The sequence below is a fragment of the Rattus norvegicus genome, chromosome 11 (genome assembly GCF_021556685.1).
Source record: "Rattus norvegicus strain SHRSP/BbbUtx chromosome 11, alternate assembly SHRSP_T2T, whole genome shotgun sequence".
NCBI classification, from domain to species: Eukaryota; Metazoa; Chordata; class Mammalia; order Rodentia; family Muridae; genus Rattus; species Rattus norvegicus.
The window spans coordinates 54,563,951-54,576,319 of NC_141544.1; the positions used below are offsets into that span (position 1 = coordinate 54,563,951).

The 12,369-nt window shown below is 42.6% G+C and overlaps 1 protein-coding gene across 11 annotated transcripts in view; it reads left to right on the forward strand.

The window, feature by feature from the left end:
- Positions 1-12,369, forward strand: part of Nlrp4a-ps1 (NLR family, pyrin domain containing 4A, pseudogene 1) — a 63,091-nt gene that overhangs the window by 1,059 nt on the left and 49,663 nt on the right. For 4 of the 11 annotated variants that reach the window (XR_015633377.1, XR_015633378.1, XR_015633376.1 and 1 more), the window contains exon 2: positions 559-1,279. Coding sequence is in view for 1 of the 11 variants with exons in the window: in XM_087577277.1 (XP_087433403.1) it covers positions 559-585 (27 nt within the window). In the remaining 10 variants the exon portion in view is untranslated. Of the gene's footprint in view, positions 1-558; positions 1,280-1,945; positions 2,014-3,104; positions 4,929-6,762; positions 6,926-12,369 lie in introns of those variants that run through there. The other 7 variants (XR_015633374.1, XR_015633375.1, XR_015633373.1 and 4 more) reach the window with 4 other exon arrangements.

The window sequence follows — 12,369 nt, forward strand, 5'->3', positions numbered from 1 at the left end:
ACACAAAAAACATGGAATTAATTTTAGTGCTAGCCAGCTAGTACTGAGCATGGGGCCTTCCTTAGAGTGTAGTTAACATATCCTCTGGAGAAAACTGATTTCCTCACGTAGAGACTAAAAAAGGCGAGCTACAGTCCAAGTCAGGAGCTGGGCGACAGATACCGCACCCTGCCGCAGTCTGCCGCACATGCTCCACGCCCCTCCAAGTCTACACACAGCCTGGCTCTACCACAGCCACCCAGCAACCTGGGCTAATTTTCCAAAGAAAATATTAGTTGCAAATAGTTTCAGTTGAGAGTGGGATTTTTCACTTATGCAGGCCTTCATAGCCTGTCGTCAGTCTCTCATAGTTCATATGGACATCAACCCTGTAATATTTGGAAGATGCTATTCCTTTGGAGTCATCCATCTCTGGCTCTTAAATCTGCTTCCTTTTTCTCCTAGATTATTAAACGATGAGAGGCAGGGGTTTGATAAGGGCATCACATTTAGGGATCAGGTGGATTTCTGATATTGTTTTGTTTCTGTTGTCTGACTATGTTAACTTTTTAATTTTAGGAATCTGATGAAGAGTTCAACAATTAGCTTTCAAGAATACAACTGTCATATCCCAGAATTGGAGCATGATTCAAAAGCCTATTGGTTGTCCTTCGTGGAAAGGGAGGGACTTTAACAAAATATCGTTGATTGGCTGTCTTAAAAGCCACAGAAGAGTACTTGTTTTGAAGCCAGGCAATTCCAAGATCAAGACATTGTGGATTCTGAATTTCAGTGTGTCTGGTGTGGGCCCCCAACCCAAATTTGGTAAACGAGGTCTTTGGTACGCATCCTCACAGGCTGGAGTGGCAAGGCAGCTGTTTGACATGCTTTGTCAACTCCATTCCTGAGAGCTCCATCCCCAAGACCTAATCTCTTCCCATAGGCCAGGCTACTGACATTGGTGACTTCATTCGTCATCTATGTCTGAGGTAGTAGACACGGACATACAGACTATAGAACTCAAGCTGCCTATCCCTGTTCTCGTTAGACTTCTGTTTCTGTATCTGCCTAAGAAAAATGCTGCAAACCCCGAATGGCACAGAGTAAGCAAGAGAATCTCAGAACTGCAAGGCACCATTCACCTGAGAGGAATTTGACAAACCCCACATTGAATCTAAAAAATACCTTCAAAGTAAGAATTAAATGCACTCGGCCCTATGAGAAAACTCACCAAACAAGACAAATTAATGGAGTCGCGTCACCGTGCAATAATCTTTGGGTTTTACTAACTACAGAAAAGGTAAGTTTGCTTAAAAATGGCCTAGCCCAAGGTCATAAAAGGTCCTCCAGATAAAAAAATCTCCTGGAACTCGGACTATTTGATTTGATGAATGTAAACCATCAGTACTAAGTTCACTGTTGAGATTGTCCATTGTCTGTTACTAGTGTTTATAGAGCTGGTTGTCCTTCCTGTCTTCTTCACTGCTCATAGTATAACTTCTTTTGCAGCTCATGCTATAGCAAAGCCATTTGGACTGTATGACACTTTTTTTTATTAAGTGATACTGCAGACTTCCCTTCTCCATAAGCTCAAAACAGTGGGTGATGAACTCTTTTCCTTGATGAGATGTCTTGTTACTTCTCTATATCTGTATGCCTTGCATGGACTTACTCTTGGCTCTTGTGAAAATGAGATGTACTCCCTCACGGGTACCTTCAGAGACACTTGGAAAGAAGCAAGTAAGATTGTATAGAAGATGTTTTCTAGCTTTGTATAGATGGACGGGAGAGCCCAGCATGTGGGTGGAAGGTTCAATTTTCTGTTTTTATTTTTTAAAACTATCATGAACTGGGACTGGAGAGATGGCTGTGTGGGTAAGAGCACTCACTGCTCTCACAGAGAATTCAGGCTTGGTTTCCAGCACCTGAGGTAGCTGACTCACACTGTTTCTGTCTCCTGTTCCAGGAATGTGCCAATGTGTTCTTCTGGCCTTCAGGGGCATCTGAATGCAGGAGTTATGTCTACATACACAGGTACACATATGTACATATAAAATAGTAAATAAGTCTTTAAAAATCATCAAGAACTAGAATGGCAAAGTGCTGAAAGTGGTAGTACTCAGAAACTTACAGTCTACGAATGATATTCTTTAAACTTCCAAGGAGATGAGAAGCAACTCTTCTGACTATGAGATGCTCCTGAATGTAGAAAAAGGAGTCTCTGAGAGAGAACTATACACTTCTGCTTATTCCTTAAATGCTGCATAATCTAGTGAGGTACATGAAGAGTATACTAAATGAGAGTTTTTACTTGATTATGAGTTAAAACCACAGGCTGGGCACAGCATTTTCCAGGCCCCAAGTAGACTTGTCCTAAAGTCTACTAATAAACATAAAAACCTCTGAGGAAGAACCGTATCTGCTTTTTTGCATTTGGTAAAAACAAACAAACAAACAAAAAGAATCCCACCACTGACTCACAGGTAAAATAAAGGATTTAGCGTAAGCAGCCCAATTTTTTAAATAAGATTTGTACAGGTCCTCTGAGGTTTAAAGCAAACGCTGCTCCTAACACACCAGGAAAGTTCTCTACCATGAAATACACTCTAGTCCTTTAGCAAGGTTTCTTGACCTTAGCCCCCTTGGCACCCATGTTGGTTTAGTAAGTGTGTGTGTGTGTGTGTGTGTGTGTGTGTGTGTGTGTGTGTGTGTGTGTGTTGTTCTTTGTGTGGTTTGAGCAGAATACTGGGTATCTATGTATCTATGTACTAGATATTAAAGCTCTGGAAGCCCAGTTGTGACAGCCTAATGATCCCTTGACATTGTTGAAATTCTTCTGGAGGCACCCCACCCCAAAGTTTAACTTTCCGCTAGATTTAACTTAAGCTCTACCATGTTATCCAGAAGTCCCAGACACTGCCCTGAAAAGTTAAGTAGAAGGGTCCAAAGAGGTCTTATGATAATTATCTACATTCAGTATACTCAAAGAAAAGATTGGAAATTTAAGGAAAATTTGAGAGGTTGAAAATTTGGGGGAGTTGCTATTATTGGGAAAATGAGGAAATTTAAATAATGTGTCTCCTCCTCACATAAGCAAAGTAACAATAGTTCCAAACCCTGCGCAGGGATATGGTGTATCTTCAAGAGGGCTGCTGGCTGTTTGGAACTGTGAGACATGCTTCTCTTTATCTCTATATGGAGAAGATCTCAGCACTGTTGGAAGGATTTGTAACTTCTAAGGCATTGCTCTGAAGTTTTGGGGGTAGAATTGCCGTAAGTATTACCAGCTGCTTCTTTCTTTGAAGGTACTAAAGATGAAGATTGGTTTTTGTCTCAAATAGCAGTCAGGGGCATAAAGCTGAACGGACAGCCTACTCTGATACCCACTGCTGAGTGCCTAGGTGTGTTCTAGGCTGTTTGTGCCCAGACCACTTAGAAGGTGACACAGCAAGTGAAGAAAGGCAGTCATTAGGAGATGCTGGGATGTGCTGACCCAAATGGGAAAGGAGACACAGTAATCATACACATCAGGCCAAGACCCAAAGTTAATTTCAAGAAACCCTAGTGTGTAGATCTCCCAAAGAATCTTCACTTGCATTAACATTTAATACAGACTACTAAAGTAGGTATATAATATGTGGGACCTCAAACCAACTGAAAATGGCAGTTTGAAAAACTGCCATTAAAGATATTAAGATATAAAAGTATTCCTTCTGTTGTATTATCTACCTTTTATTACTATGGTGATTGCTTGTTTGATTTTAATGTTAAATATTGTACTGCAGTGCTGGCTTGAAGGGTGAGTGAATGAGTTCACCAGTCTGTTCAGCCCTTCTGTGTCACTGTAGTGTACATATGTATGGGGGATCTCTGCGACCACTAAGGCCAGCAGAGTAACAATCTGTGCGAGGAAAGACGTCCAGTTCAGCATCACTCAGTAGCTGGTGTTGGTCCAAATTTCTAAAACCTGACACTGGGCACTTCATTTTAGGCACAGCATAAATTGAAAATAGTTTCCTGGTGGTAATTACCTTAACCCCATGTGCACAATAAAACTTAAGTCATGACTACATCAAAACTTTTTAAAAGTACATATGACCTCTTCCATAAAGATGCTTTTAAAGATTGACTACATATGTTCTCTAAAGGGTCTGGGTGAGTGTTTAATGTTGTGTTATTTATACAGGTAGTATAATATCACCACACTATTAGCTATCTCCACTCCTATTTGTAAAGTACATATGACATCTCCCATAAAGATGGGTTCTATTGACAGAGAAACAATGCTCAAAATAAGGGTCTAGGAGAATGGCTGAGATAAACAGAAGGGTCTAGAGGATCCAGGTGCTTGGCCATACAAAGACCACAGATATCATCAAGCTATTAAGCACACTCATTCCTAGCCTTCTGGGCAGGAAACGGATTATACCTGTCTTCTTTTGAAAAGACAACCCTGTATGTTTAACATTCCCCCTTTTCCTAGTACTTACCTGTGAGCACAAAGACCTCTGTGTCCCCTACACAAGTGAACTATGAGCGTCAATAAGCTATAAGTCCATGGACTGTGAAGTTTCCCATCCCACTGTCTACTGAGCAAAAGGCAGAAGTAAGCAAAATCAGTTCCCCTGAAACTGGGAATACCTCAACCCACAGAGAATGAGTCAAACTCAAGAAGTGGCAACCTCCCAGTCAGTCCCCAACCTCTAACTGACTTCCTGAAATGGAATGTGCCGTAGGCTTGTTCCTGATACCGTGATCCCACAATTTTAGTGTATCGTTGGTATCTGCTGTGCCCATCCACAAATGCTCTGGAATGCATGAACCACCCAAACCTTTCCAGGATCTGTGTCATGGGCTATGCCAGACACAGGGCAGCCATGGGAACTGGATGAAAGTCTACACTTGATGCTCTGTTCTTCTATTTATTTATAAAGCAAATTCAATTTCAAGTGTCCAGGTAAATCCTTTCGTCATAGACCAGGCTGTATGCTTAGGAAGCTTAGGAAGCTCAACTCACTATTCATCAGCAAACAGAAAGCTAAAACATATACTTAAGTGAAAAGATTTCGTCAGTTCTTTCTGGACTCTGCCTTACCGTTCCTTCACCTGAACTGAATGAAATGAAAGAGTTGAGGAAAGAATGTGTTTAAAGTTCAAATTGCACATTATTTTCCTTATAGGTTCTTCAGATCAGATTTAAGTTTGACTCCCGGGGTAGGGGTGGAGGGGTGGATCAAAAGGAATTTGAATAAGAATAGGTTTTATGCCTATCCTAGTCACTGTTCTATTGCTGGGAAGAGAGAGCTTGACTAAGGGGCTTGCTTATAGTTTCAGAGGCTTATTCCATTATCATTGGGTGGCTGGGGAACATGGTGGCAGCCATGGTGCTGGAGCAGTAGCTGAGAGCTCTACACTTGAATCTGCAAGCAGCAGGAAGAGAGAAACAGTGGGCTTGGTTTGGGCTTTTAATATCTCTACACTCTGCTGCCCCCCACCCCCAACAGTGACACACTTCCTCCAACAAGGTCACACCTAGTCCAATCAGGTCTCATCCCCTAATCCTTCCCAAGTAGTGCCACTCCTTGATGGCACTATACATTCAAATGTATCACTCTATGGGAGCCATTTAAGCCACCAATATGCCTGGAAATAAGTCTGTACTGTCATACATGTTGTATGGCTTTCCGCGGCCCATACACGCATGGCTTTACACAGCTGGCTGTTTATTAGGCAACTGATCAGTAACTGAGTATCCACAAAGCATTGTCATCTTCTGAGAGGCCAAAGAGGAAGTCATTAAATCACATGTGACTGTAATAATAATAATAATAATAATAATAATAATAATAATAATAATAAATTTCATTTTCTGTGTACACCCACACAGAGGTCAAATTGTTTCCTATCAAACGTAGCACAGTAATTAATGAATATTAACCAAGTCAAACTGATGAAGAATTTCATCAGCACAACTCCCTACACTCAAAGGAGCTAATGCTAGTATTGAGAAAGAATCAAATAAGGAAAAACTTGAAAAAAGTAGGCTACATTTTTTTTTTGAGCTGATGTGTTACAGTCTTGATTACTTGATGGCCCACATGCAATTAACCACTCTGTTTGTTGAGAGTTGCACTATCCGCCATCCTGCATATAAATGAGCAAGAACCATTAGATTACTTCGATCTCAGTTGATGTATGACCTAGAATAACATAGACAGACAGACAGATGATAGGCAATAGAGATAAAAAGTACTTCAGATTGAAATCATTCTCAAAATACATACCACGTCAGACTTTAAGATCATTTTGTACACCAGTCACATTTCCAGTTTCTACTAGTCTTCCTTTGTCTTGTATTTGCTTCTATTTTTCAGGTACATAATCTTTCTAAATCACATTCAATTATTAGAACTCATTGTCACAAAATAGTCCTCCCACCCCCTCCCCCACCCCAGTTCCACATTTATTTAAAAACTTTGCAGCAGGTCCTGAGGTCCCTTTTTCATTGAACCAAGATTTAATTAAATATGACCTCACCAGGAGGCACAACCAATTAACAAAACATATTTTAAGCTATTTCAGGACAGCCCTAGAACTTTATTTGAGGTGTGGGCTTGTGATTATAGCACCTCTTTGAAGTGTAAAATGCTCAGAAGTGCCTGCGTTAATGTTCTCTGATGAGTAAGAGAAGCAGTGAATGGGGGTGGAGATCCCACCTTTTCTTTAGATGCCTTGTTGACTTAGCTGGTATTGGAAATGATGGAGTCTTCATTACTTTTAAAGGTCATGGGTTTGCATATGACACTTTAGGAAGTCTTGATTTGGAAGTGCCTCTTCACCCCGGGCTCCATACAGACCAGTAACATTATCTTACAGCAGGAGATTGTCATAGCCAGGGCAGCTAACGTGTTACAATGTCAATAAACGCCCCATCATTTTGGATTCCAGGGAACGACCATGATTTTATGTGTTGTAAGAAAAGACAGGCCCTCCCCTAAGATAACAAGACTCATGATTTTCTTTCTTCATCACTTCTTATCTCCTGGATTCCTTTCTTTTTAATTTTCTTAAAATTTGTATACTTTTTTATTTATTCTTTAATCTTTTTTTTTCAGTCCAGACTTTATCCCCGTCCCAGTCCACCCTCTCTTCCACATCCCACCCCCACCCCCCCGCACTCCCCTTGTCTCTAAGAGATGCCCCCACCCCAACCTCACCAGACCTCCCCATTCCAAGGGGTCCCAAGTCTCTCGAGGGTTAGGTGCATCTTCTCTGGCTGAGTCCAGACCAGGCCGTCCTCTGCTGTATATGTGTCAGGGGCTTCATATCAGCTGGTGTATGCTGCCTGGTTGGTGGCTCAGTGTCTGAGACATCCTGGGGACCAGGTTAGTTGAGACTGCTGGTCTTGTTATAGGGCCGCCCTCCTCCTCAGCTTCTTCCAACTTTTCCCTTATTCAACCACAGGGGTCAGCAGCTTCTGTCCATTGGTTAGGAGTAAATATCTATATCTGACTCTTTCAGATGCTTGTTGGCAGTCATGCTAGGCTCCTGTCTATAAGCACACCATATCACCAGAAATAGTGTCAGGCCTTGGAGTCTCCCCCTTTAGGGATCCCACCTTGGGCCTGTCACTGGACCTTCTTTTCCTCAGACTCATCTCCATTTCTGTCCCTGCAGTTCTTTCAGACAGGAAAAATTCTGTGTCAGAGGTTTTGAGGGTGAAATGGCAACCCCATCCCTCTACTTGATGCCCTGTCTTCTACTGGAGGTGGACTCTACACGTTCCCTCTCCCCACTGTAGGGCATTTCATCTAAGGTCCCTCCCTTTGAGTCCTGAGAGTCTCTCACCTCCCAGATCTCTGGTACCTTCTAGAGGGTCCCCCCACCTCCTACTTTCTGAGGTTGCATGTTTCATTTCTTTCTGCTGGCCCTCGGGGCTTCAGTTCTGTCCCCCACCCCCAATACCTGATCATGGTCCCCTCTTCCCTTCCCTGTTGCCTTTCTCACCCAGGTCCCTCACTCTGTTCCCACCTCCTGTGGGATCCCTTTCTTTACTGTGAGATATTCTTCATTAATATATGTTCTTTCTGTTATAATAGCATGAATAAAGTGACTTTCATAAAATTCTACCCTGTTTGCTGGCAAACGCCTTTTACCATAGCACTCAGGAGGCAGAGGCAGGTGGGCCTCTCCTACCCTTGATCACTAATTGAGAAAATGCCTTAGGACTGGATCTCAAGGAGGCATTTCCCCAAGGGAGGCTCCTTTTTCTGGTAACTCCAGCTTGTGTCAAGTTGACACACAAAACCAGCCAGTACGTGTATTAACATGGTAAGAGCTTGTAGCAGCAATAGGAGTCCTAGAAGGGAACAGGTCTTCACGAAATAGAGATGATTTTAAAATGGGCATTTTATATCATTCTAGCTTATAATGAGAGGGAGAGGCAGTTCTGCTAAGGATATAAATTAAAGTGCTTCTTCTTATACTAATGTGTACCCAGAACATCTGAGCAGACAGGTGGGAAAGCTGATGTGACCTGTCAAGATGGGAAAGGGGAGTGGGTGTGTTCTTGTTGAGGAAAAAGGTGCTGAAGTTTGAATGCTACTAGAAATTTGTTTTCAGAGTTGGTCTCATTTCTAAATATTTCAAAGTTATGAAAATATACAATAGGAAATATTCTGATGCCTTGCAGCCTGTGTGTAAAAATAGATTAGGTGGACTACAGTGCATCCGTCCATTCAGTGAAACACTTTATGCCACACCATGCTCATTTTGTTTTCAGGAATAAAGGCAGGGGCTGTCATTTATAAATCGAAGAAGAAAATCTGGCTACAAATGGTACAATGTAAATACATTTCTCAAAAGGAGGCATCTTCATAAGTTCAAGGCCCATGTCAGCTCTCACAACAGGCATAGGAGGAGGCATAAGATAAGCAGCACTGTAAGTGCTTAGATAGTAAATAAAAGCATATACAAAATTTCACTTTTTGTGAAAAATATGCACGCTCTGTTTCTCCAGACTCAACTCCCCAGACTTCTCCCTAGCTCTGAAAGAGAACACTGGCTGCAACCTCCCTCTCCCTGTCCACGTCTCCTGTGAATCCCACAGACCAACTCTGCCTCCCTTCCCAGACTTGACCCTGTGTCCCAGTTCCCAACTCAAGCAGGTACCCGCTGCTCAACCACAGGTCATGACTGCCAAGATACTTCTTTCTCCTTCTCCACTCTTTCTGCTCCCCTGGACCCAATTTTCAGGGTGGCCTCTAGTGCTGCCATTCTCAACAGAGAAATCTCTAACGATGAAGAATCACTCAAAGAAAAGTTCAAGATCATAGCCATCGGGGAAATAGAAATAAAAACGACTTTGAGATTCCATCTCATACCTATCAGAGTGGCTAAGATCAAAACCGCAAGGGACAGCTCACACTGACAAGGATGAGGACCAAGGGGAGCACTCCTCCCCCTGCTAATGAGAGCAAACTTTTACCACCTTGGAAATCAGGACGGTCATGCTTCAGAAAATTGGGAATAGATATACTTCAAGAGTCAGCTATGCCACTCTTGGACAAATACTCAAAGCGTGCTCCATCATATCGTAAGGACATGTGCTCAACTATGCTTGTAGCAGCTTTATTCATAATAGCCAGAAACTGAAGAAAACCTAGCTGTCCCTCAACAGAAGAATGGATAAACAAAATGTGGTCATATATACAATAGGGTGTTATTACTTGGCTGTTTAAAAGGTGACATCAGGAAATTTGCAGGAAAATGGATGCAACTAGAAAATATCATCCTGAATGAGGTAACCCAGAAAGACAAATATATGTATTCACTTATAAGTGGATATTAGCTGCTAAGCAAATGATAACCAAGCTACAATTCATATACTTAGAAAAGTTAGGTAAAGAGGAGAAGTCATGGGTTACACTGGGAAACAGAAATAGATTAGATTTTGTGAGTAGACTGGGGATCAGGAAGGATCTGGGGTGTGTGTGTGTGTGTGTGTGTGTGTGTGTGGTGTGTATGTATGTGTGTGTGTATGTATGTGTGTGTGTGTGTGGTGTGTGTACGTATGTGTGTGTGTCTGAGAGAGGGGGGGGGTGAGGGATGGGAAAAGAAAGTAGTGGGAGAGATGTCTGGAATTGGGAGGGGGGCACTTGGAGAATGGATGACATGGAAACCAAGAGCAGTGGAATCTTCCTGGCATCTATGAGTGTCAGACTACTGAGGCTTTAAGTAATAGAGGATGCTAAATCTCAATTGGCCATCTCTTGTAGCCAGGAAAGTCTTCCAGAGGTGGGACTGGGTTGTTCTCAGTTGAGTTGTTGGCCAAGGAGTACTATGGAGATCCCTAAACAACCAAGACTGGTGCTAGGACAGAAGGTTGTTCTTTGAGAACTGACAGTGGGACCCCGTTGCTGAGGACGATATCCACACAGTTCATTGAATGTGGAGAGGTAAACCTGGTGTCTACATGGAGCCTTTACCCCTATGTTATAGTCTCTTTGGTATGGGAAGGTACTCTGCAGGCTAGCAAAAGAGAAATGTGAAACCCATCCTGGCTACAAAACCTTTTACCTACCTTTTAGCTACAATATGTCCACTCTGCAAGATGTGCTGGGGAAATGGTGGATCAGAACTTGTAGGAGTGGCCAACCCATGATTCATTTAACTTGAGTTCTATTCCACAAGAAGGAGCCCATATCAGACAGTGCTTGGATGGCTAGGAACCAGAAACTGGATAGTGCAGAGACCTAGGATCTGGGGTGCCTTGTCCAGTTGTCATCACAGAGGTTTCCTCAGGCAGCAGATGGGAATAGATACAGAGACCCACAGACATTTATTCTGTGGAGAGAGATTTTAAATTGAAGATCCCCATTGGGACCCTCCCCTTGGAGTTCAGGGAATCCCACAGAAGAGGGGGTAGAAGAATTCTAGGAGGCAGAGGGAATGGAGCACAGCCTACTGAGAACACTGCCTACCGAGTCTATGAAGCACAGTGCATAGCAGCTCCCAGAGACTGAGTCAGCAAGCATGGGGCCTGTATGGGTCTGCACCAGGTCCTCTGCATATACGTTGGGGCTATTAGCTTGGTGTATTTGTGAGCCTTCTAACAGTAGAGTGGGTGTGTCTCTGACTCTTTAGCCTGCTCTCCAGAATCTTTTCCTCCAGTTAGGTTGCCTTATCCAGCTTCAGTGGGAGGTCTCTTCCCTTGCCATAGCTGATTTTGTTTTGCCATTTTTGACTGTCTTTTGGAGGCCTACTCTTTTCTGATGAGAGGTGGAGGAGGAGTGGATCTGGAGATGAGAGGAGGTTAGGGAAAGCTAGGAGAAGGGAGAGGAAACTGTGGTCAGGATGTATGGTATGAGAAAAGAGTCTATCTTAAATTTAAAAAAAAAGGAAACAAATTGCAACTTAAATTTTATGTTTAAAAAACATGGAGAAATTCAAGATAAGTCCGACTAAAACAGAAAAAAAATTGCTATTAAAAGAAAACCTCCATTAATAGAATTAGAAGATTAAATGTCTAATTCTTGGTGGACATATTTTTTTTATTAACTTGAGTTAATTTCTTATTTACATTTCGAGTGTTTTTTTTTCTTTTTTTTTAAATTTATTTAATACTTAATAATAATTCTTTAGTTTCCGGGCAAACATCCCCCTCCCCCCCTCCCCTTCCTTATGGGTGTTCCCCTCCCCATCCTCCCCCCTTGCCACCCTCCCCCCAACAATCTAGTTCACTGGGGGTTCAGTCTTAGCAGGACCCAGGGCTTCCCCTTCCACTGGTGCTCTTACTAGGATATTCATTGCTACCTATGAGGTCAGAGTCCAGGGTCAGTCCATGTATAGTCTTTAGGTAGTGGCTTAGTCCCTGGAAGCTCTGGTTGCTTGGCATTGTTGTACATATAGGGTCTCGAGCCCCTTCAAGCTCTTCCAGTTCTTTCTCTGATTCCTTCAACGGGGGTCCTATTCTCAGTTCAGTGGTTTGCTGCTGGCATTCGCCTCTGTATTTGCTGTATTCTGGCTGTGTCTCTCAGGAGCGATCTACATCCGGCTCCTGTCGGTCTGCACTTTTTTGCTTCATCCATCTTGTCTAATTGGGTGGCTGTATATGTATGGGCCACATGTGGGGCAGGCTCTGAATGGGTGTTCCTTCAGTCTCTGTTTTAATCTTTGCCTCTCTCTTCCCTGCCAAGGGTATTCTTGTTCCCCTTTTAGAGAAGGAGTGAAGCATTCACATTTTGATCATCCATCTTGAGTTTCATTTGTTCTAGGCATCTAGGGTAATTCAAGCATTTGGGCTAATAGCCACTTATCAGTGAGTGCATACCATGTATGTCTTTCTGTGATTGGGTTAGCTCACTCGAGTGTTATTCCCTTTCCCAGTTT